Source organism: Pithys albifrons, chromosome 10, assembly GCF_047495875.1.
Source record: "Pithys albifrons albifrons isolate INPA30051 chromosome 10, PitAlb_v1, whole genome shotgun sequence".
NCBI classification, from domain to species: domain Eukaryota; kingdom Metazoa; phylum Chordata; class Aves; order Passeriformes; family Thamnophilidae; genus Pithys; species Pithys albifrons.
The window spans coordinates 7,521,495-7,543,247 of record NC_092467.1 but is presented as its reverse complement, the minus strand read 5'-3'; the positions used below and the strand labels follow the sequence as shown (position 1 = coordinate 7,543,247).

General features: G+C 53.9%; 1 protein-coding gene across 2 annotated transcripts; it reads left to right on the top strand.

The window, feature by feature from the left end:
- Window positions 1-362: 362 nt before the first annotated feature.
- Window positions 363-20,243, top strand: UCK2 (uridine-cytidine kinase 2). 2 transcript variants are annotated; one of them, XM_071565331.1, is made up of 7 exons: window positions 363-632; window positions 10,706-10,865; window positions 11,852-11,948; window positions 12,923-13,065; window positions 17,254-17,351; window positions 19,238-19,286; window positions 19,799-20,243. In XM_071565331.1, the coding sequence occupies exons 1-7, from the start codon at window positions 534-536 to the stop codon at window positions 19,936-19,938; spliced, it is 786 nt and encodes a 261-aa protein (XP_071421432.1). In that variant the 5' UTR covers window positions 363-533; the 3' UTR covers window positions 19,939-20,243. The 2 variants fall into 2 exon arrangements, with proteins under 2 accessions (XP_071421432.1, XP_071421431.1); XM_071565330.1 differs by lacking the exon at window positions 363-632 and adding an exon at window positions 768-968.
- Window positions 20,244-21,753: the final 1,510 nt, after the last annotated feature.

The window sequence follows — 21,753 nt, the reverse complement described above, 5'->3', positions numbered from 1 at the left end:
GGACTAGTTCCAGTACCTCAATGTCTTTCTTGTCGTGACTGGCCCAAAACTGATTCAAGGTGCCTCACCAGTGCCCAGTTCAGGGGGACGGTCACTGCCCTGTTCCCGCTGGCCACACCATTGCTGACAGAAGCCAGCATGTCCTTGGCCTTTTCGGCCAGCGTGGGGGACATACAATGGAGGTTCTGATGGGGACTACCGTGGTGAGCTCGCAGCGCTCCCTGGGATGATGGCGAGTGGTCACAGAGGCAAAGGGAGCGGGTGGGGACACAGAGCAGGGTCTGGCGCGCGGTGCGACCGCATCGCCTTTGTCCGGGGGCGGGGAGGGCGCGGCGCGGTGCGGGCCCGTGCGGCCGCAGTGCCGCCCGCCGGCGGGCTGGGCCGGAGCATGTGCAGCTGCGGCAGGCACCTGGCAGGGAGCCGCAGCGCCGGGGATGTGAACCAGGCGGGGAGGAAGGCCCTTGACTCATCAGATAAATCCAGCCCCGCACGGCGAGCGAAGGCGGAGGAGGCGCGGCGGCGAGCAGGGGAGGATGGCGGGGGATAGCGAGCAGCGGCTGGAGGAGCAGGGGCAGCCCAGCGGCGGCGAGCCCTTCCTCATCGGGGTCAGCGGCGGCACGGCCAGCGGCAAGGTGCGGGGGGCTGGCGGGGAGCCCCGCGGGGGCCGGGACAGCCCCGCAGTGCAGCACCCCCAGCGCCGGCCACATGGCAGCGCGGCGGGTCCGAGCGGCCGCCCCGCCACGTGCGCTCCCCGCGGCCCCGCCGCGCCGGCCGGCCTGGGGATGCGGGGCCGAGGGGGGACACGGGGATGGACGTGGGAATGGAGGTGGGGATGGGGGTGTGAATGGAGCCGCGTGGGCTCGCCGGCTGCCCGGGCAAGGGACGAGCTGGCGGAGGGAGCGCGGCCGCCGAGGCCTCTGTCCGGGCGGCGGCCGGAGCGCCGCGGACACGTGGATGGAGGGTGCGGGGTAGGTAAGGGATTTACCCGCTTCTTCCCGGCCGGGACACTGCGCCCCTCCGCCTCACCGGGGAGGGAAGGGGGGTCCAGCCGGAGGGGACAGCGAGCCGAGCTCGGGGCCGTTCTGGATGAGGGTGGCCCCGGCTCAACCGTGGGGGAGGCGGCATCCCCCTGCAGAATCCTCCCGCCCGTGGCTGTGGTCAGCGTTTCCGCGTCCCCCTTCACCTGGGTCTGGTCCCTGAGGGTTGCACGCCTCACAGGGGCGATGCAATTCTTTAACTTATTTTTTTTCATTATTATTTTTTTCAATGGTGTCGGTCGTTCATGGGGGTGCCCTTCCCTGCCTAACTTTGGGGTAGCGGGGATTCTGCAGCAAATGCTGACTCACAGCGGCAGAACGACCTCCTGGCTGCTGTGCCGGGAGGGGCTGGCCCTTGGCAGCGCAGGTGGGAGCAGAGTGGGGCGAGGGCTGCGGGGCCGGGGCAGCGTCCCCGCCGGGGCAATGCGGGTGTTCCCGGGAGGCTGCTACACCCAAACTGCAGCGCAGGGCAGCCTCACGGCTTCTTAGCATTTCATCTGAGTTATTTCACACTGTGGGGTTTATTTTATTTGTGTAACTTGAGCTAGAGCTAGGTCGTTTTCTCGCCCAATATGAAAAGAAAATTACTTTTTTTTTTTGTTTTATTTAAGAGCGGTAAAACCAGCTCCACAGCTCATCAGCCTTTCTGTGATGGGCGGCACGTTCCACCTCCGTTTTTAAGAGGTGTTTCGGAGAGCATGAATACATTTGGAAGTAGCCATACCTTTGAAATATTTCTTGCTAAGGAAACTGAATGTGGGCCGGCACAGAAGGAGGATGAGCCTTACATCTCTGTTTTGTTTCATGTTTAGAAGAGGGACCCCTTTTTTCCCCTTGCAGGATGGCACAACCAAACTGCTGTATCTCAGCCTGGTGTTTAAGCATGTGCCTCTGAGTACCCTATTGATTCTTGGACTGCTGTTGCTGCTGCAAGGGGGAAAAATCCAGCTATAACAGGGGAGAGATGGCGAGGGAGGATGCAAGCTTCTCCAGTGGGAACCGATGCTGGATTGTTCCTGCAGAACAGCTCGTGGTGACTCAAACACACTGGGTTTGTCTGTTCTCTGATGCGTGGGTCTGCCTCTCTGTAGTTGTCCCAATAACATCGTGTCTGGCGCTGCTGAACTGTTATGTCTCCGAACACGGTGTCTCAGGCTCACAAGGTAAAAGCAGTGATTACAGTACAATATGCTACAGTGGCTCTCAACTTCAAAGAGAAAATGCTTAATAGCAGCAGGCTGCCTTAGTAAAAAAATAGGGAAGTGGCTCTTTCTAGCAAGGGAGATGTTACTAACTGGCTTTTCCTGTCTCTCAGCTTTGGTTTTTGCCCCCCTCCAGTGATTGCTGGCTGCTAAAAACCTCTGGGCAGTGTTGCCCACTGAAGGGATCCTGCAGAACATTACAAAGTTGGTGGGGAAAGACTGCAAGAAATATTCTGGTGAAAAGAAAAAAAGCTTTCACAAGGAGAAGCAACAGGAAAAAAAGGACCAGGTGTAGATGCAAGGCAGGGATGCAGAGGGGCTGTACCCCACCTGTCCCTATGCTGGGCACCACAGCACACTCTGGGAGAGCAGTGGTGGGGCTGGATGTGCTTAGCCAAGGGCTTGCCTGCAGCTCAAATCCAGCCCAGGGACTACTGTGGGAGTGCGCTGTCTCTGGGTGAAAACAAAAGACTAGCAGGAAAGTGAAGCAGGCACCTTTCCCCCTGGGAAAGTGACAAATCCCTCCGACTGGCCTTGACACCAATTGAGGGTTGTTGTCACAACACGCCCCTTTGGCACCACACCAGCCCAAAGATAACGGGAGGGAATTTGCCTTCCAAGGGCCCCCCCCACCTCCTCCCACTGTTGCTTTTAAGTTTGAGATGGGGGCAGAAAAGGCTCCACAGCCCCCCTTTCGATGCACCAGCATGGTCAGGCTCTGGAAGGACAGCATCGTGCTTGTAGCTTGCCATGACTTGTGTCCTGTGGTGCCCTGGGGACGCTGGTGTTGGAAGCAGCTGGGCCTTCCCACGGAGCTGGATGGTGTTTGGCTGGTATTCCTTAAAGGCAAATCTTTGAGAACTCGAGCTCAAAGGCTGAGTGCTGTTCCCCAGTGAACTAAAGAGGCTTGAACAACTTTGGCCACTAAAATAGGAGGTGGAATCCTCAGTGCTCTCCTGGGTTTTGGCTCTGAAGAGAAATCTGGACTGTGTTGGGAGTAAAATGGAAAGCTGCAGAGGTCGTGGGCAGGCTGGGATGCCACAGCCTCTGTGAGGGCAGTGCCAGCTGCACTGTACCTGTTTTGAGTTAACTCTGTTGGGACAGCTCTTCACAAAAGCTTGCTGGGAGGCAGCATTTCTTGCACTGTCCTCTGAAATCCAAGCACTGTGCAGCCTGGACAAAGCTCACTGCTGTTCCCTGGGGTGAAGGAGATGACATGACGTTAAGACCTCTCCTTCTGAGTCAAAGCTGGAGATGACTGCAACTGCCTCATTTTCTCAGAGGGACTCTGAAGGCTGGTTGCAGCATTTTTTTTTCATCCAATGCACTTTCAAGTGCTCTGCTACAGTTCTTGTTTCCCTCTTACACCTTTGGTCTTGGTGCTAACAGCTTCTTCCTTCCCTCCTGCAAGAGATTCCTGACTACCTGGACTGCAGTATGTGAGGCAGGCAGCCAGGCTGTGGCCTGGAGGAAAGTTCAGAGAACTGACTACTGAGTTGAGATAGGAAGTGTTGGGATACCTCCTTCAGTTCTCCCTGTGTCCTCACTTCAGCTGCTGGGACCTTGCAGCTCTGCTGGTGGTGCTGGGGTGGCTGCAGGGGTGGGAAGAGCTCTTTCAGCTCAGGCTGAAGCATTAATTGCTGTCCCCGCATGAAGTGAGGTGCTGATTGCTTCCTTCTAACAGGAGCTTGTAAGAAAAGACAGATTTCTAAGGGGCTGCACGCTTTTGTTGGGTGTTCATCCCTCATACTAGTGAGGGCTGAATATGGATGCCACTGCAGCCCTGTGGTTGCATCATTTGGGTCTTGAGTTAGTACATCAAGTTACCAATGTCTGTTTGAACATGCAGCCTCAGAGTTTCCAGACTGCAGAGCACCAAGATTGCAGCCCGTGTTCAGCCGGGTGTGTTCTTCACTGTTACTCCACCAGGCACTTTGCTTTAAACACCAAAAAGGCTGGCTGAGGCTGAGCTGCCTGCCTAGAAGAGTGAGCCAGCCTGGAGGCTGAAGAAGGCTGGTATTGCCCAGCCAGGGTGGGACAGCCAGTGTGTTGGTCCCCAGAGAAGCAGTGTCCTGAGTTGGATGAGGCAGTTCCATCTGCATGAGGCTTTTTTGGTGATACATCTCAGTCCCCACCCCAGCAAGGCCTGAGGTCCCTCACAGCAGCCTGGGGGTCACTGCCACTATGTCACCACCTGGATGGCTGACAGAGAAGCCCAGGGGAGACCTGGGAGTGATCCAGGGGTACTAGCAGGAATTTCAGCAGCCCTGTGCCAGTTCAGCACCATTTCCTGGTGACGTTTGTTCTGTGGCTGGCAGGAGCCCTGTATCACAAGGTCTGACTTGTTAAACACTGGTGTCAATGTGTGCTGGAGACTCATCAAACTTTCTAGCAGAATGTTGTTCTGTGCCAGCCCCGATCAGACTGATACACAGGACGTTTTGATGGGTCAGCCCTTTCCTGTTACTGATGGAATATGTGTGAATTGGTTATGGAGCCTGGTTACCATAGTCTCGTGGGCTCAGCCAGCACTGGGCTATGGAGTTTGCAGCAGGGGCTTGAGAAAAATATCCTGTGCCTAAAACCAGAGGATTGGAAGGGATTGTGTTAGAGGGTTTATTTGCCTCCCCATGCGTAATCTGTGTTTAGAGCCTCTGTGTTTGTGCCTGTTTATGCTCCAGTCTGGGATTGCTGATCACATGCAGTGTGTCCCAGGAGGAGTGAACAGAAACCTGGCTATCCCACTCCCAGGCTGGTTGGCCTATGGCTCACAAAGGGAAAGGCAGGAATGGTGAACCTGCCTGGGAAAGCACTGGGTGGAGGCTCAGCCTTTTGGTACGAGAATAGCAAGTTTCCAGTCTCAGTGTTGCCATACGGATGTGCTCCTTTAGGACTGGAAAGGATTGCGTGGGTCATGAACTGTGGCAGACATTTGATAGATACTCTGGGACCCTTTCCAATTTGGTATCTGTTGTGTGTGTCACCCCAGTCCACTGAGAACTTCCTGGTACTCTATAATTACCATAACCTTCAGGAAGATACCAAAATCTGTAACTCGTGTGCTGCTGGAGAGTAGGGAAGCATCACCACAGCTCCTCATTTCAGGAATATAACTGAGTAATAGCCCCCTGTGATGCCTGGAAAGGGTACATTGGAGAAATGAAACAAGTAATTACAGTGGTCCCTGATGTTTGATCTTAGGGAAAAAAACCCCTGCTAGATCCCAAAACTGGTGACTGTCTTATATCCTCAAGGATGTGATGAGGACACCCCAACCAGGCTGCTGCGGATGCAGAGCCGTCAATAGCCCCTGCCAAGCCTGCTCGCATCCCAATCCTACAGGAAGGGCATTATGGCAGTGGTGCCCCTGGAGATAACCTCTGGGCTCCTCTCCCTGGTGGACTGTGACTGCTGCAGTCTGTCTTTGCTCACAGCTTTAGCTTTTGTCATGGGCCAAGGGCATTCCTCTGCTGAGGAGAACTGTCCTCATGAGCAGCAGCTTGGCTCAGGGCAAGCAGCCTGCAGTGGTGGCAGGAGGCTGTGCTTCTCCTTCTGCAATGGAGCCCAACACATGCCTCTCCTGGTAGGTCTTGTTTCTGGCACAGCTCTTCTTCACCTGCTCCTGAGGGGTCTGGCAGCTTTCAGTCAGTGTTTCTTAAGGGCTTGAAATGACTTGATCTTGGTAAGTCACTTCTGATGGGTGTCACATCTAGAGTCCCTGGGAAGATGTGAGTTTCAAGCTGCGGCTGTAGTGGGAACTCGGACACCCCTCTGCAGCGCCAGGCTCCCTGGGGATGGACAGACTGTTCCCAGCGAGGGTGTTTTAGCATATCTGCCTGCACAATGCTTAGGAGTTCCTGTCAGCCAAGGACAGGCCTTATCCCCCTACAGGCAGGAGTACTTATGTTGCCCTGTCTGCTGCAGCAAACCTGGGGCTGAAAGCATCGGCTGTGTGTCCTGCCTGGCACCTTCACATGGTGGTTCACAGTGGTTGACTGTGGCACTGTCCATCAGCTTTCTCCCTAATACCCATCTGAAGTCATAATTCAATGCCTGATGAGAGCTACCCAAGAGGGATTGTGGGATAATCTGCATAATAATGTTGGGGAATTAGTCAACTCCTGAAGAATATCTGAGCAGCTGGCTATAGGCCATGAATTAAATAGGTGATTAATGTGTTCCAAATAAATGTCAGGGGTAGGCCTCTGAACACCCATCTAAGTTTCTTCCTCTGTGTACCTTTTGGGAAAATATTCTGTATTTCTCCCCCAGGTGCCCTCTGCGTCTTCCCTCCCAGCAGAATAAAGCTGCACTTCTTCTTTGAACACTGTCTATTTGTGTGCTTGGTTCAGAGGACGAGTCCTGCAAGGGGAGCTGCAGCTGCTTCTGTTCAGGAATACCATCTCCAAGCTTGCTGCCTGTGCTGTGCAGATGCCGCCCTCCCCACCGTCTGTGTGTGGTGTGGGCTGGTTGGCACAGCTTTCCCAAGGAGCAGCTCGAACACAAAGCCTGGGGGAGTACAGCTCCGGGGGCTGCAGCCAGTTTGCTCAAACAAGGAGCCAAGTTCCCCTCTGTGCACCATGTGGGAAATCATTACTGATGGCAGGGGCCAGGGCTCCCTCCCTCCCTCCCTCCCTGCTTGGAAAGTCGTGCATTGGGTTTTTTGTGGTTAACCTGGAAAGGTCTGCTTGGCAACCGTGGAGGCTGCTGGGTCCTGGCTATATTTAGTTTAAACCAAGTTCTGGAGGAGGGGCAGGCTTTTGCTCAAGTAAGGTATCCTGTTGCCAGGAGTGCACTGTGGCTGAATTACTGTCAGTGTTCACCTTGGGTTGTGGTGAGGTGTGCATGGATGATGTGGGTATGGAAAAGCAGAGCCAAGGAAACCTGACATGGCTGTCATCTGCAGATGAGATGTCATGTAGGGCAGAGCTAGGGATGGGACACAAATCCTGGAGTTTCACTGTTGGGATTCATCTGTAGCATCATGTCATCTTCCTCAAGTCATCCCTTGCAGTTCTGGGCTTCTCAGAGAAGAAACAACTGTCTTTTCCCCTGGGAGAAGCAGATAGGAATTGTCAAAGGAAGGAATCTGAGGCCAGGTTGTCCATTAAATGGGTGCTGAGTGTATGTCAGCATATGTGTCAGCACATGTCACTCTGAATCCAGGCTGGTTACACCCTGGCATGGTACTTTGGAGTCCTCCTCTAGTCTTGGTCTTTCTGTGCATCTGCCAGCCTCCCCAGAGCCTGGATGTGGCCGTTTCCAGTTATTGGTGGATTTTTCAGTCATCTATGTATGCTGTGCTGCTTTGGGAGAAGAGAGTGTAAGCAGGGGAACATGCCAGTCATTTGGGGGAACACTTCCTGAGGCCAGGAGTTTCTGTTCCTGTTCTGTAGGGGAATTTCCAAGCTACATATTTTTGGGTTTTCTTCCTCCTCAACAGAAAGTGTTTATCAACCAAGGGGAAAAACTGCCTGTCCAGATGTGAGAGGTATTCAGCTGGCATCAGAGAATGTCCCTCATGAGCCATTGTTTCCATCACAAATGATAGTGAGAAAAGGAAAAACCATCACTTGGACCTTGCTGAGGTTTGCTGCACCACTAAGGCAAGCTGAACTCAGCTCTGGGATTGGAGGAACATGCCCTGTTCCCTGTTATCCCTCTGTCCTGCTGCACTTAATGTAAGTGTAATGTGTGAGCAGTGCCCTGGCCCACACCTGTAGGACCAAGGTGACATGTGTGCCTCTTCACAGAGCCCAGAGGTGACATCCCTGTTCACTCAGGTGATATGGTATGCTGAACCTGAGCATGGTCCTGAGAGCAGGGTGTTGTCTTGGGTTGAGCTGGCAAACCCAAGACAGGTGTTCTCATAGTCATCTTTCTCCACCACTTCTGCCAGCTCTCCAAAGCCCACCACGGAAAAGGGAAGAGTCTGTAGTATCTGTCTGGATGCTTTTGCAAGAAGCACCGTCCACCCCAGAGCCCTGATGGCAAATGCAGCTAGAATATGCCCTGATTCTCATCCTGGAACCCCAGAGGAGGGTGTGTTCCAGTCTCCAGTTGCTGAGGGATATTTTCTCCTTGGGTTTTTCTCACCATTGGGTGTCTTGAGTTGTGAGGCGTGAGACAGAGAGGTGATTTTTCAGGGCTGGTGGAGACTCTTCTTTGCTTTCCAGGATCCGTAAAATAGAGATTAGTGTGCCTAAGGCAGAAGAAAGAGTGGCAGGAACTCTTTGATGCTCTCAAATGATTTTATTGCCCATTTACATGCTGAGGTCCAGGGGGAGAGGGTGAATGCAATTGGTGTGTTGTTTTCACTGATCCAAAGTAAAGGTGTCCTGTTCATTCTCCTGGGCTGGGGAAAGCAGTTTCTGGTGCAAATCCACATGGAGCCTGCGAATCTACAGGCTGGGAAGCTGTGTGGCTGTGCTGAAAGGTGGTTTATTTCTAATGGCAAAGGGCCTGGGAAGTTTGGTGTCCTGGGCAGCTGTGGCCAAGGCTGAACCCTGCTGTGCTGCCTCTCCTCACTGCATGGGAAGGCAGCGGTGTCTGGGGGAGAGAGCGGGCAGGAAAAGTGGAGGAGAGGCACTGTGCATGCCCTGGCTTTGCGAAACCTGCGGGATACAGCTGCATAAGCACTAGAGCTGACCCAGGCTGCAGGAGGATATGGGGAGTGAGCAAACAGAGGAAACAGTGGGCCCTGGCTTTGTGCCTGTGTGTGCCAGGGGGTAGGTGACTGGCACTGACTTGCAGGGCTTTGCTCTGTGTGATAGCAGCTTGCTGCAGGGCAGGGCTGCCTGTGTGGGTTGGGAAGCACACCTTGCCAGCTGTGAGAAGCTGGAGAAGAAGGTGGGATGCTCAGGGAGACCCCATTCCTGACCTGAAACCTGGAGTGGTGCCCCAGACTGCCCGGGCTGCTGTTGGGCAGCCTGAGCCAGTTTGCTCCGCAGCAGTGCTGAGTGGAGGCTCTCCAGCAGGGCTGGGGCTGACTCACAGCCCAGCGTTCACAGCCAAGTCAGGTCAGCCTGGCCTGGAGGGGAAGAGACGGTCTCTGGAGACAGGAATGCCGTCAAATATTCCAGCTTCTCAGGCAAACAGCCTTTCCCTCTGCCTGCTGGGGAGACCTTCTCTGCCAAGCGTGTGTTCCCCTCCCTGCTTGCTCTCACCAGCACTGTTTTCAGCTCTGCAGCTGGAGGTTGCCAGCCAGGTATGGAGCAAATGGTTGAACCAGCCAGGGGGTGGGAGCATGGAAAAAGCCACTGGCAAGCTGGGAAAGGCAGGTTGGGGCAAGCAAGCCTCTCTTTGTAGAGTACAGGGTTCAGCAGAGTATTTGTTGTGACTGGGGCCAGGAGTGGCTCAGCTGGGCATCTGCAACCAGCGTGGAGGTGAAGCAGCTCAGTTTGGCTTCAGGAGCACCCTCTTTGCCCTGAACAGTGGATGCTGTGGGGCAGGAGCAGGCAGGACAAACAGGGCTCCTGCAGGCAGCATAGTACTCCCTAGGCAGCCTGACCTTGGCTCTTGCTGGCCAGGGCAGTGCCAGCTGCCAGGCAGTGCTGCAGTTATCACTGCTGTGTTACACAGTGGCCAAGGACTCCTGTGATTGAGGAGAAGGGACTAGAGTAGGCATTGGGATTTGTCCCCCAAGCTGTGCTTTGAGTTGTGTTGCAATGGCAGGGTCCAGTGTGACCCTGCCTTGTGTGATGCCAGCAGAATCAATGCTGGACACCCTCACCCAGCCCACTCTGTGTGGTGAGAGGTGCCAGTCCTGGTGCCAGCAGCGCTCATGGGGATCTTGCACCCACAGCCAGAGCCACGTGGCTCCCTAACCACTGACTTTGCAGTGCACTTAGGCTTGCTGTGCCAAGAGGCACCAGGATATGCTTGCACCTACTCCTCCCAACCCTGGGAGCTGTGGCAGAGATCCCTGATAAAGTCCCAGAACTCTCTTCGTGGTGTCTTTTCATCCTGGATTTTGTTGGCTCTCCTTTTGAGGCCTCTCTCCTCCCCTTGTCAGTGCTGTGGTGGGGTCTCTGGGTTGGGTCAGGACTGGGGGAGACAAGGCATTGGGCTGCCTCCCAAGAAGGAGGTTCAGCCTCAGTGCCTTATGCAGCTCTGCTCCATAGGGAGCTGCCTCGCAGGCTGGAGTGGCTGGGGCCCCTTGCCATGTAGCTGAACCCAGGCAGGAGCTGACTGTATTCTGCTGCCACTTGTACCCAGAAGAGGAGCTGTGGGCAGGCCATAGGGGTGGAGGAGAGGGAGGCAGGCAGCAAGCTTGGTGCTGCTGTCACACTAAAAGGCACCACAGTGATGCCTCTAGAGAACTTTTCCCTGGGCTGTGCCTTCAAGACGACCACAAACTGTTGGCTGGACATCCAGCAAGGAGTGCATCTTACTTGGGGACATCCTCTCTGTGCCTCTTAGATACCACTTGCCACTGACTTGCTCCCTTTGCTGTTCTTTTCCCAGTCCTCAGTATGCTCCAAGATTGTCCAGCTGCTGGGCCAGAATGAGGTGGACTACCGCCAGAAGCAGGTGGTGATTGTGAGCCAGGACAGCTTCTACAGAGTCCTCACCTCAGAGCAGAAATCCAAAGCACTCAAAGGCCAGTTCAATTTTGACCACCCAGGTGAATGGAGAACAGCACTGATGGTCTGTCACACAGTGTGGGGCGAGGGCTGGAGTGGGACCCCCAGCTCCACCAGCAAAGAGCCTGCATGGACACTGAGGCTCTGTCTCTGCACAGGGCTGAGTTGGCCAACTGTGTGCCTCCAGTACAGCCTCTTTCTCTCTTGGGAAAGAAACTGCTCCTGGGGTAGAGTGTTTGGGATGAGAAAGGGCAGGTTGTGAACCCTCAAACTCTTAAGATGCTTCTCTCGCTGCAAAAACACTCCCCAGTTTCAACATATTTTTTCATAGAGTAATGAAATAGTTTGGGTTGGAAGGGACATTAAAACTCATCTTGTTCCACCCCGCCTGCCGTGGCAGGGACACCCTTCACTAGACTAAGCTGCAAATTGGTGCAGCTGGTTCAGAGCCAGGGAGATCTGGCCTGGCACAGCCCTCTGGAGCCAGCAGCTCCATGTCCCTCTCTCAAGGAGGGAACCGTCTTTGCAGCTGCTCTGCAAACCCCTTGAGGGGGCCGTGCCCTGTTACTACAACAGGGGCTCTTTGAACTGTCTCCAGGCTTGGTGGGGAAATTCCAGAGCCACTGTCCCTTCGTCCCCATGAGCACAATGGCTGGAGGCAGCGAGCACTGAGCAAACAGAGCCCTGTCTGTCCAGCAGCTCAAGGCTGGAACACTGTTCCAGTCTCTCCAAGGGCTGGAGCCCTGGAGGAGATGCCCTTCTGCGCCTGGGCTGTCAGTGCTGCTGTACAAGGGTGGTATTGATCCCTGTGGGCTGCATCCCAGCCTGCTGCAGAGCCATGAAGACTCCTGGCTCCAGGAGAGCTGGGCCTTGCTATGCCCATGGGGAGGTGCAGGACTTTTCTCCCAAGCCTGTGTGTCTGTCTGTGCCCAGTGCAGGATGCCAGTGACTGGCTGGGCTAAGCTCAGCATCTGGTGGGTGGGAGAGGTTGTGAAGCTGCCTCCCGTAATGTTTTCTCTCTCCTCAGATGCCTTTGACAACGAGCTGATCGTGAAAACACTCAAAGAGATCACAGAAGGGAAGACGGTCCAGATTCCTGTCTATGACTTTGTCTCCCACTCCAGGTCTAACAGCTGCTCCTGCCTTGCCATGCCTCCGCTAACGCCCTGCGGTGCAGCAACCAGCCCAATCCGCCTGCCCTGCTCGTGCCTTCTCTTAGGCACCTAACCTGCCAGCCAAAAGTTCCCATCCTAACTGCTCCAGCCCCTTGGTTAGAGGATCAGGCAGATACAGGCACTGTCTGAGAGTCTGGAAAACTGCATAGCCATGCAGTGACATCCAGCAACATACAGGCATCAGTGCAGGGGGGTTAAGGCCCGCCTTTTTTTTCCCCTCATCCGCACTTCCTCTACCTAGAAACTTTGCAGCTTTAACAAGGATTCCAGGCTCAAACAGCTCAGCAGTGCCACTTGTACCCAGAAGAGAAGCTGTGGGCAGGCCACAGGCTTGGAGGAGAGGGAGGCAGGCAGCAAGCTTGGTGCTGCTGTCACACTAAAGGGCACCACAGTGATGCTTTGAGCACTTTTCCCCCAGTGGCTTTGGGAGGAAAGGAGGAGATTTCTTGCTCTTGTAACACTTCCCTCGCATGTGTTCAGCTTGTTTCTGCATGCCTGTGTTGGTCATTGATGGTGTGACCCTGCTCTGTTTCCCGCAAAAGTGCTGTGCAGTCAGGAAAGTACTACCTTGTTCCCAGGGAAGCAGAACTGGCTTTGCAGGTTCCCCTGAGTCAAGCTCCATGCATAGGCTTTCCTGGGCTTTATGGCTTGGCACGTAACACCTACAAGCAGCAGCTGGCTGAGGTGGGGGGAGCAGGGCTAGTGTGCTTCCTGCTCTGCCATTTATCCTTCCAGGAAGCGTACGTATGCCTTGGATTCCCTTCACGGCGGTGGGGTAGGTCTGCCCTCTCCTTGGTCACCCCCCTGGTGCAGCAGTGATGTCCCAGGGTTGGAGCAGTGCCTAGGAGCACCGCTGTTTTCCCCCCACCTCTCTTTAGTTTCCCACCCCACCAGCATGTTTTGACTCTCTTTCCCTCTGCCAGGAAAGAGGAGACGGTGACCGTGTACCCTGCCGATGTGGTGCTCTTCGAAGGCATTCTGGCCTTCTACAGCCAGGAGGTGCGGGACCTCTTCCGCATGAAGCTCTTTGTGGACACGGATGCAGACACTCGGCTGTCCCGCAGAGGTGAGACCTGAGTGTGCCTCGGGCAGCAGGGACAGAAATATCCCTTAACTGATCCGGGCAGCTGGTCACAGAGGCAGGTGACAGTGACCAGAGCAGAACTGGAGTTGGCACAAAGCTGTGCTGCTCCTGGTGGAGAGCACCTTGCTCCATGTCTCCTGGGATTTTTGCTGCCTTGTCTGGGATTCCTGCTGTGATGCATGCAGCAGTGTGACTACTGAGCCTGCCATGTCCTCACATGGCCTTGTGGCACCATCCCTGTGCCAGCAGCTGAGTGGCAGCTGCTGCCAGTCAGCAGTACCAGCAGGGAAGGGTGTGGTGGGCAAGGTAGAGCATCTGGACAGTTCAGTCAGAAGACAGTGCCTCACAGATCCCCTCAGGACCTGGGGTATGGGTCTCCTGGGGGAAGAGAATTGCAAGGGTAAAAGAAAGTTTGTGGGTTGAGATAAAGACAACTTAATAGGTAACATGCTTCAAGGATGGCATTTGGGTGTGAGAATGTCCATTGTGGACAGTGCAGATGGAGAGTCTGGTTGTACATGTTATTCTGTGCAATGCATCATAGAGCCTCTTTGTGGTACTTGGCACTGGGGTGATGGTTTGGGGGCAAAGACCCTTGGGAACCAGAAGATCCCTCTCTAGGATTCCCTGTGTCCAGCTGGCTTGGCTATGGGTTGCCAGCTGACATAGGAGGGACTCCAGCTATGCAGGGACTGCATGACTTGAGGTGCTGTTCGTTTCAAAGCAGCCTTTAGGAGTGGATCATTGATATAGCGACTCCTGGCTGACTAAAAATGCATTTGAGGACTCTTGAGGCAGAATCCACTTCTGTCTGAACTGTCCCTACTTCTGCCTGGCTCCAACAGGCTGCACAGGGTGTCTGGGGATGCAGAAGGAGTGGTTCCTTCCAGAGCTCGCTGCTGTGACGTGAGGAGCGTGTCTCAGTGCGTCAGTCTGGGAGTGTTGTGTGCATGGGACTGTTCCCCTCTGCAATGGAGCTGGTCTTGCCTGCCCTCCTGCTGTCAGACAGATACACAATCTCCTCAGCTGCTGGGATGTCATCAACAGAAATTAAAATCTCTTTATGCGTTCCTCTTGACCCTGCCCACTGTTCTGGCATGACTCATCCAGGGAGGTGACAGCACAGTCATTGCAGGGAGACGTATTAGCAGGTCACACTTTCAAGATCCTGAAATATGAGTCTTAATCCCTTAAACAGACTGTGCTGTGCAGGAACTTGGGTCGACACCCAGCCCTGGGGTAGCATGTCGTGGTGCAACGCCAGCCAGCAGCTCAGCCCCACGCAGCTGCTCATTCAGCCTCCCTTGGTGGAGTAGGGGAGAGAATCAGAAGGGTAGAAGTGAGAAAACTTGTGGGTTGACATAAAGGCTGTTCAGTAGGTAAAGCAAAAGCCACAAGCAAAGCAAGATGAGGAATTTATCACCACTTCCTGTGGGCAGGCAGGTGTTCAGTCATCCCTGGGAAAGCAGGGCTCTATCATGTGTAACGGTTATGTGGGAAGACAAGCACCATCACTGTGAAAGTCTCCCCTTCCTCCTTCTCCCAGCTCCTTGTCATCATATATATGATGAGGAGCATCCCTTGGGTCAGTTGGGATCAGCCGTCCCAGCTGTGTACCCTCCCCTTGCTGGTGGCGTGGGGTGAGGAGCAGAAAAGGCCTTGGAATTGTTTAAGCACTGCTGAGCAATAATGAAAACATCTTTGTGTTATATCAACACTGTTTTTAGCACAAATCCAAAACACAGCCCCATACCAGCCACTGTGAAGAAAATTAATTCTAGCATGGCAAAAACCAGTACGTTCTTATTCCAAACCACTTCGTCATGCTCATGTCCCACACTATCTGATACATTCTCTTTACCCACCACCACTCTACCCATCCTTTGATGTAACACACAGATATCATTCCCCAGTTTATGGACCACCCCTGTAAAATATGCCTCAAGTGTCCACTGAGTTAGTTTAGTCCATGACCTTGGGCTCCATCTATTATGGTGGTCACTCAGGACAGGAGAGGTGGTGTGTTATGTGGAGTTATTGGGCACCAAAGTCAGCTCAGGTCGGGTCACTGCTGTGCCCATGCTGCTTCTTGTAAGGCTTTTACTTCTTCCACTCACCATCAGTAGCTTGCAAGGGGGCACCTCAGCTGATTGAGGTATTGGTGTCTCATAGTTAGGGCAACTTCTTGTTCTGATAGGAATCTGGCTATTTTCCTGCTCTCAGCAGCTGGTAGGACCACTGCAGCATCAAATCTGTTTACTGTATATCTCCCTGGCTTTTCTGGGAAAGCATAGCCTGTGCATGAGGCACCAAAGGTATAATCATGTCCGTGGAACATAGCTGGAGGCAGCTTGTAGCAAAAGTTGGGATCTTACATTGTGATGTGGCCCTGAGTCATCTTTCTGTCCCAGAAGTCCTAAAGGGTTGCATCAATGGGCTTTTCAGCTGGTCAGCAGCAGGAAATGAGGTTCCTGGAAACCATGCTGACAGCTTAGTTGATCAGTAGCTGGGGTTCATATGTGCAACTTGCACTGTCCCCATCCCAGCTCCTCTCCCAAGAAAAATGCTGCTAGCAGAGTGCAAGGGGCAAGGTCTGTGAGGTACCTCAAACAGCCTGATCCATGGGGATCAGGGACCTGATTCTGGCTGAGATCCCTCGCTGCCCTGTCCTTGACCAGTTTCTGTAAAACAAAGGGCCAGGTCCAGTGTCACATGCATGTTTTGGGCCTGATTTGAGTGATGCCTGCTAGCTCCAAATGAGTGCTGATCTGTCCTTGTGATATTTGCCTGCCCTGTGAGTGATCTCTCCAGATACGGTGCATGGTTTTAGCCACCGCTGTGGGGACCTGTTGCTTTGGGGTCAGGTGCAAGACAGTGGATATTTTTGTGGGGGACAGTTCCTGCTTTGGTCTGCCCTGAGACCAGGCAGGAGAGCTTTGCCTGTCAGAACTGGCCCCTGCACCCTGGAGCAGCTCTTGGGCCTCCTGCACATGCTGTAAGCACACCATTCCCTGCCCTGGCACAGAGAACAAATAGGATGTGGGCCCTGGGAAACAAAAGCCTGTTGTATTTTCACTGCCTCTTTTCTTGTATTGTTTGAGCTGGGGCTTACTCCTGCTCTGTGGAGCAGCCTGGTTCCTGGAGCAGGCAAGAAGCTGGCACGCATCCTTTTCCCCTCCCTATCACTTCCCCTGTGCAGGGCTGTGAAAGAACAGCCTGTGAAGCTGCTGGCCAAGGGCAAAGAGAGCCCTGGGGACGGTGCCAGACCAGCACTGTCCTGGCCCTGCGAGCACACGAGCACTGGCTGCCGAGCAGGTCATGCAGGCTGGCAGTGCCATGCCTTGGCTCTGCTTTAGACATGAGGGAAGGCTGACTCCTAACCCAGTGCCAGGCTGGGGAGAAGCCAGACAGCCCCTTGGGGAGAGCCAAGAGCCATCTGCTTGGCCACAGGGCTCTTTTGGCTCTTGCCAGTGAATTGAATTCCTGCTGAACTGGGGCACTTGTCCACACTGAAGTGGCTTCAAACTGGAGATGGCAGTGGCCCAAGTAGCCCAAGCAAACAGGGTGTAAGGCCTGAGTGGCAGAACAAGCAGGAGGCCAGCTTGCTCTCCTGCCTTTTGGCTTCCTCCTGAGCTCAGCTCCTCCATGCACCCACTCAGCCTGCTTCGCCTTCCCGTCCCACTCAGGTGAGGGTATACCATGAGGAGCCTGGCAGAGCTGAGCAGGGTGTTGAGTTTTACTCTCCTCACCTCCGTAGACTGGAATTAAACTGCACCTTAATGTGTATGGGTGAACCCCACTGCTTTTCTATTCCTTGGGCACATCTGCACTGGGATGGGCAGAGCAACAAGAGGGAGGAAGGAGATGCAGCTGGGAATATACAGGACTGGGGTGGCACTGGTTACAGCTGGAGTGTGCTTGCAGAGCTGAGAAGGGTGGGAGGCCAAGAAAAGCTCTTGATCAGGTCAGCCAGCCCTTGGCTTGCAGGAAATCTTGGTAGCAGGTTAAAAGCCTGTAGCTGGGCTGGGATGTGCTCGGACACAGCAACAGCTTCCAGGAACAGAGAACTTGGGCAAAATACTTCAGTGGCAGGTCAAAGGCTGTACTGAAGGGAAGGGAGGTGGAAAGATTGTTGTCTCAGCTCCTGACTGTCTTACATCTTCCCCACAGTGCTAAGAGACATCAGTGAGCGAGGCAGGGACCTCGAGCAGATCTTATCTCAGTATATCACCTTTGTCAAGCCTGCCTTTGAGGAGTTCTGTTTGCCGGTAAGTTGAGGGATTGACACACACAGAAGTCTGCCAAAAATACCCCATAACCTGCCTACCTCCTCAGGCAGGGGCATTTTGTGCCTAGAGTTCAGACCAGCTTTCTGTGCCTTGCTCCCTCCCTGCAAGATCTGGCCAAAACATGGGTGCCAGTGCTGGCAGGGTGAAATGGGGACACTGCCTTCCTGATAAGATCACCATTCCCTAGGGGAAGGTGACGTGGCAAGAGAAACCCCTTCCTGCACAGGGCCTGACAAAGCACTGGTCAGCTCAGCAGGTGCCAGCCTGGGAGAGATCCTTGTCTGCATTTAGCCAGGAAAGGGGAGATCACTGTTTGCTGTGGCTGCCTCCACTTTTGGACTGTTCTGCCTGCCCTTTTCACCCTTCAATGCTGCTGGCTTTATGCTTGGGAGAGCAGGGAAGCTTCCTTCTCTCTGTGCCTTGGGATGTGGCCTTGCAGGTTTCATTTCCTGACTGATCGGTGGCCAGGGTGGCTCAGGGTTGCAAGGTCTGCCCGTAGCAAGGAAACTCCTCCTGATAATGAAGGCAAGGCTTCCTAGCAGACAGGGACACTGCATGTGGGAGACCCCTGCAGTCCTGCAGAACTTGCAGGGGAAATAGCACATTTGCAGGATTAGCCATTGTACACCTTTCCTGGCCCTCATGGAGAGGACCCTGTGCCTTGGTTCTCATGGCTCTTCAGGCAGATGTAGTTGTATGAGGAATTTTTTCTTACTCTGGAGGAGCTGAGCCAGTGGAGTCCTGCAGCCTGGGAACTGCTGGCCAGTACCACAGGCAGAAATTAAACCTGTGCCTGCAGCCTCAGGAGCATCTCTGTGCTTGTCTATCTGACCAGCTCTGCTCTTTCCCATGAGAGGGCCTAATTCTTTCTGTGCTACAAGATCTTTTCCTGGCTCATGTACAGCTCCTTTTTCTCAGTCTCACTAGATTGTGGCTCTGGGGGCCAATTCCAGTATAATCCCTGAAAGGCTTTTCCCAAGAGGGAGGTCCAGCTTGCAAGGCTCCCCACCTTGGAAGTCCCCAGCCAGCTAAAGCAGCAGACACTGCTTTGTCACTGTCTTCTGATGAAGAGTCTGTAGGAGGATGGAATGTGAAACAAGGAGGGCAGAAAGCTGCTTTGTCCCTACCCACTTTGCAGTGATCTCTTCCCACTTCCAACCTGGTGCTCAGCTGCAGAGCAATTACATGCAGATACTAAGCAGGCTCAGCATCCAGTGTTGCTGTTATTTGACCCCTAAACCAGCTCTTGGCCAAGTGGTCCAGCACTGAAATGGTCCAACATATCCTGGTGACTTTTGATATGTCTGGAAGCACTTGGAGGTGTCAGGTGACACCCATCACCCAGCTAGCTTGGTGCAGCTTGGCTGTCAGCTGTAAAACTGACACAAATGGGGAAGGGAAACCGAGACTGGCATCTGCAGGTGAAACTGGGTCAGAACTGGTGTCCTGAATCACACCTTCTTTGTAAGCGATGTGGTAGGGAATTCTCCCCTCATCCCAAGTAGATCATATGGCTGTGCCCAGGCATGCCAGCTCTTGCTCTTGGAGCAAGTCTGGATGCATTCAGCAGGAAGAATGTTCCCAAAAGCATCAGCTGCTGGAGTCTTGTGATCATGAGGCTTCTTAATTCCAGGTTTTGTTAAGAGTGCCTCTTACTGGCATGAGCTCATGCAAATGGAGTCAGGGCACAAAGCATGGCCCTTGAAACAGAGCAGAACACAAAAAAGAGCATCCAAAATGTATTGTCGGCAATCAGTGGGTTCGAGTTTGGCTTGGGGAAAGCAAGGTCATGCCCCAGGAAGCAGGGATGATGTTCCAGTGTGGTGTCTTTCCAATTTCCCTGTAACTGTGCTCTCTTCTCCCAGACCAAGAAATATGCTGACGTGATCATTCCCAGAGGAGCAGATAATGAAGGTAAGTGGGCCCATACCCCTGGCAGCTGGCTTTGGGCTGTTGCTGTTGCAGTGGAGTTAGGTAGGAGGTAGCAGAACCTGCCACGGAGGTGACCCAGGCCACTGCCACCTGAGATAGTGCTGTTACCAAATGTGTGCTGAAATGAGCCTGTTCCCTCTGCTCCTACCTGGAGTGTTAGTGACTGGGAGTTTTTGTTTCTCTGATCAAACCTGAGAGACCATTTATGTGCAGTGCTGCCAGGCAAACTTCTGGTTCATCTCGCACAAAGCGGTATGCACTTCTTCAAGGCTAGACATGCAGCTGGGACCTGTCTGGAATCACCCTGACCGTACTGGCTTTAGTGCTGGGCTCAGCTCAGGCAAGGGGAAGAAGTGCCAGTGCGGCAGCTCTTCCCCACAAGGCTGGGATGGGAGAGGATGGGAGCAGGAGAGAGACAACAGGGGCACGAGCTCTGCCTTGGCTCTGGTTGATTGCAGTGATCCTAATACAATCTCTCCCCCTTTTACTCACAGTGGCCATAAACCTGATAGTGCAGCACATCCAGGACATTCTTAACGGAGGACTCAGCAAACGCCAGAGCAACGGCTACCTGAATGGCTACACTCCTCCCCGCCAGCGGCAGCCCTCAGAGTCCAGCAGCCGGCCCCACTGACCCCGGGCGGAGGCGTGAGGCTGGGGCCAGGGCACCAGGCCCTGCCACTGCCCCTCTGTACATACTGTCCGTTCAATCCCCCCTTATCTATTTAAGAAACCAGACGGAGACGAATGCCTTTAATTTTGTATGTTCGAAATGCCGAATGAGAAGCAGCCGGTTGCTCGGGAGCCCGGACCGCCCACAGCTCCTGGCCTTGCTCAATAGCTCTTCCAGCACGGAACCGGCTATAAATCTCTATAAATATAGAATTGCTCTATTTTTGTGTAAATGCAGATTAACGTAAAATTACTTGCCGTAAGGTATTTGCCAGGCTTGGTGTTGCTGGGAGGGGCTGGGAAAAGGGTCTGGGAGATGCTGGTGTTGGGATCTTCACCTCAAAGGTGGCAAGGAAGGAAGAGTTTTCAACAACTGCTTTAGTACCACAGGTCTCGATCCGGAGGAGGGGCTGGGCTGTGGTGGAGGTGGTAGCTTGAGTGTGGCACGAGTGTTATAACTGGGCTGGGGTTGCCTCCTCCTGCCATTGTTGTTCATGTCCGAGCAGCCTGGTGTTGGCTGGCAGGACTGGACAATGCCACTGGGAGCTGGGAGAACAATGTGGAAATACCTCCCCTTCATTGTCTCTGCACCTCCAAGTCTCAATCCCTCAACAGCATCCCATGTGTTTGACACCCCTTTCCACCACAGGTGCGAGGGCTGCTGTCACACCTTCCAGCAAGGACCTGGTAGGTCACGCTGGGAATGTGGTTATATAGACATGGCATCTTGCATCTTCAGCAGTCTCACTGCCTGCCTTGTGTGGGGACAGCATGTGGATACCTCCAGTCCCTCTGGAGCTTGGTGGCCATGTCTGTGGTGGCACTGGGCTCAACCCTGAGCCTGGATGTTGGCTTTCAGAGATGAGTGTGTCATTTCTCACTCAGAATCGTTTAGCTCTTGTATGGGGGATTTGGGGTCTGTGACATATAGTTAAGGGAGAACCAGCCTCTTCTAAAGGAAAGGGACAATAGAGGATAAAAGGCAGCTGCTGAGCTGCCTATCTGAGGAGGTCAGCAGTGTGTAGTGGTCCCTGAGCTGCTTAGCATCCCCATGTGGGACATCCACAGGCCCCAGCTGGGTAGCATGAAACAGGGTGCCCAGGCATCTGCTGCTCCCCTTTTTCAGAGCGTGCTCTTGCCTGGCCTGTGTCCTGGTGGAGAACACTGTCCATGCAGTATGTTGTCCTGAGGGCTGCCCAGGCAGTGCCCTCCCTTGCCTAGGGTGAGAATTAGTGTCCTCTAATGTGGTAGTCCTACAACAGTTCGGCCTAGGGGGCCTGGTGGGGTTGTACTGGAGATCTGGGAATGCCTGGGAAGCAAGGTGGGGCAGTTGGGCTGGGGCAGGGACTTGATGGGAGCCAATGAAAGGGCTGGGGTGGGATAGTAGCCAGAAAAGATCCTTTCCCCCATGTTCCTGAGACTGCCTTGCCCTATCAGAAACAAAATTTCATGGACATCCATCCCACAAAGTCTGGAGCAGGGACTTTTTGCCTTGCTCCCTCTGATGATTTTCCAGTGTATTGGTTTTACTCTTCAGGGTTAAAAGTTTAAGACCTTAGACCATGCTCTATTGCTCTCCAGCCTGGTACGAGCTGAGACAAGCTTTGGTCTTTGTTACAGAGAACAAGAAAGGAAACACTTCCCCCCAGTGACTGGTGCTGGGGCAAAATCACTCCCTCTTGGTTTGTGATGGGGACCATGACAGCCCCTTATCCCCCTCCCTATCTGCCAGCACTCCCTGAAGCATGTCAGCTTTACCATAACCAAGGGCTGGCAC

What these genes read in the sequence shown, in the direction of transcription:
- UCK2 (XM_071565330.1), top strand. Translation starts at nt 783, where the DNA reads ATGCGGGGCCGAGGGGGGACACGGGGATGGACGTGGGAATGGAGGTGG. An exon ending in GTTCAATTTTGACCACCCAG is followed by an intron (nt 10,866 to 11,851) that starts GTGAATGGAGAA and finishes CTCTCTCCTCAG; the next exon opens with ATGCCTTTGACAACGAGCTG. An exon ending in TTGAGGAGTTCTGTTTGCCG is followed by an intron (nt 17,352 to 19,237) that starts GTAAGTTGAGGG and finishes CTCTTCTCCCAG; the next exon opens with ACCAAGAAATATGCTGACGT.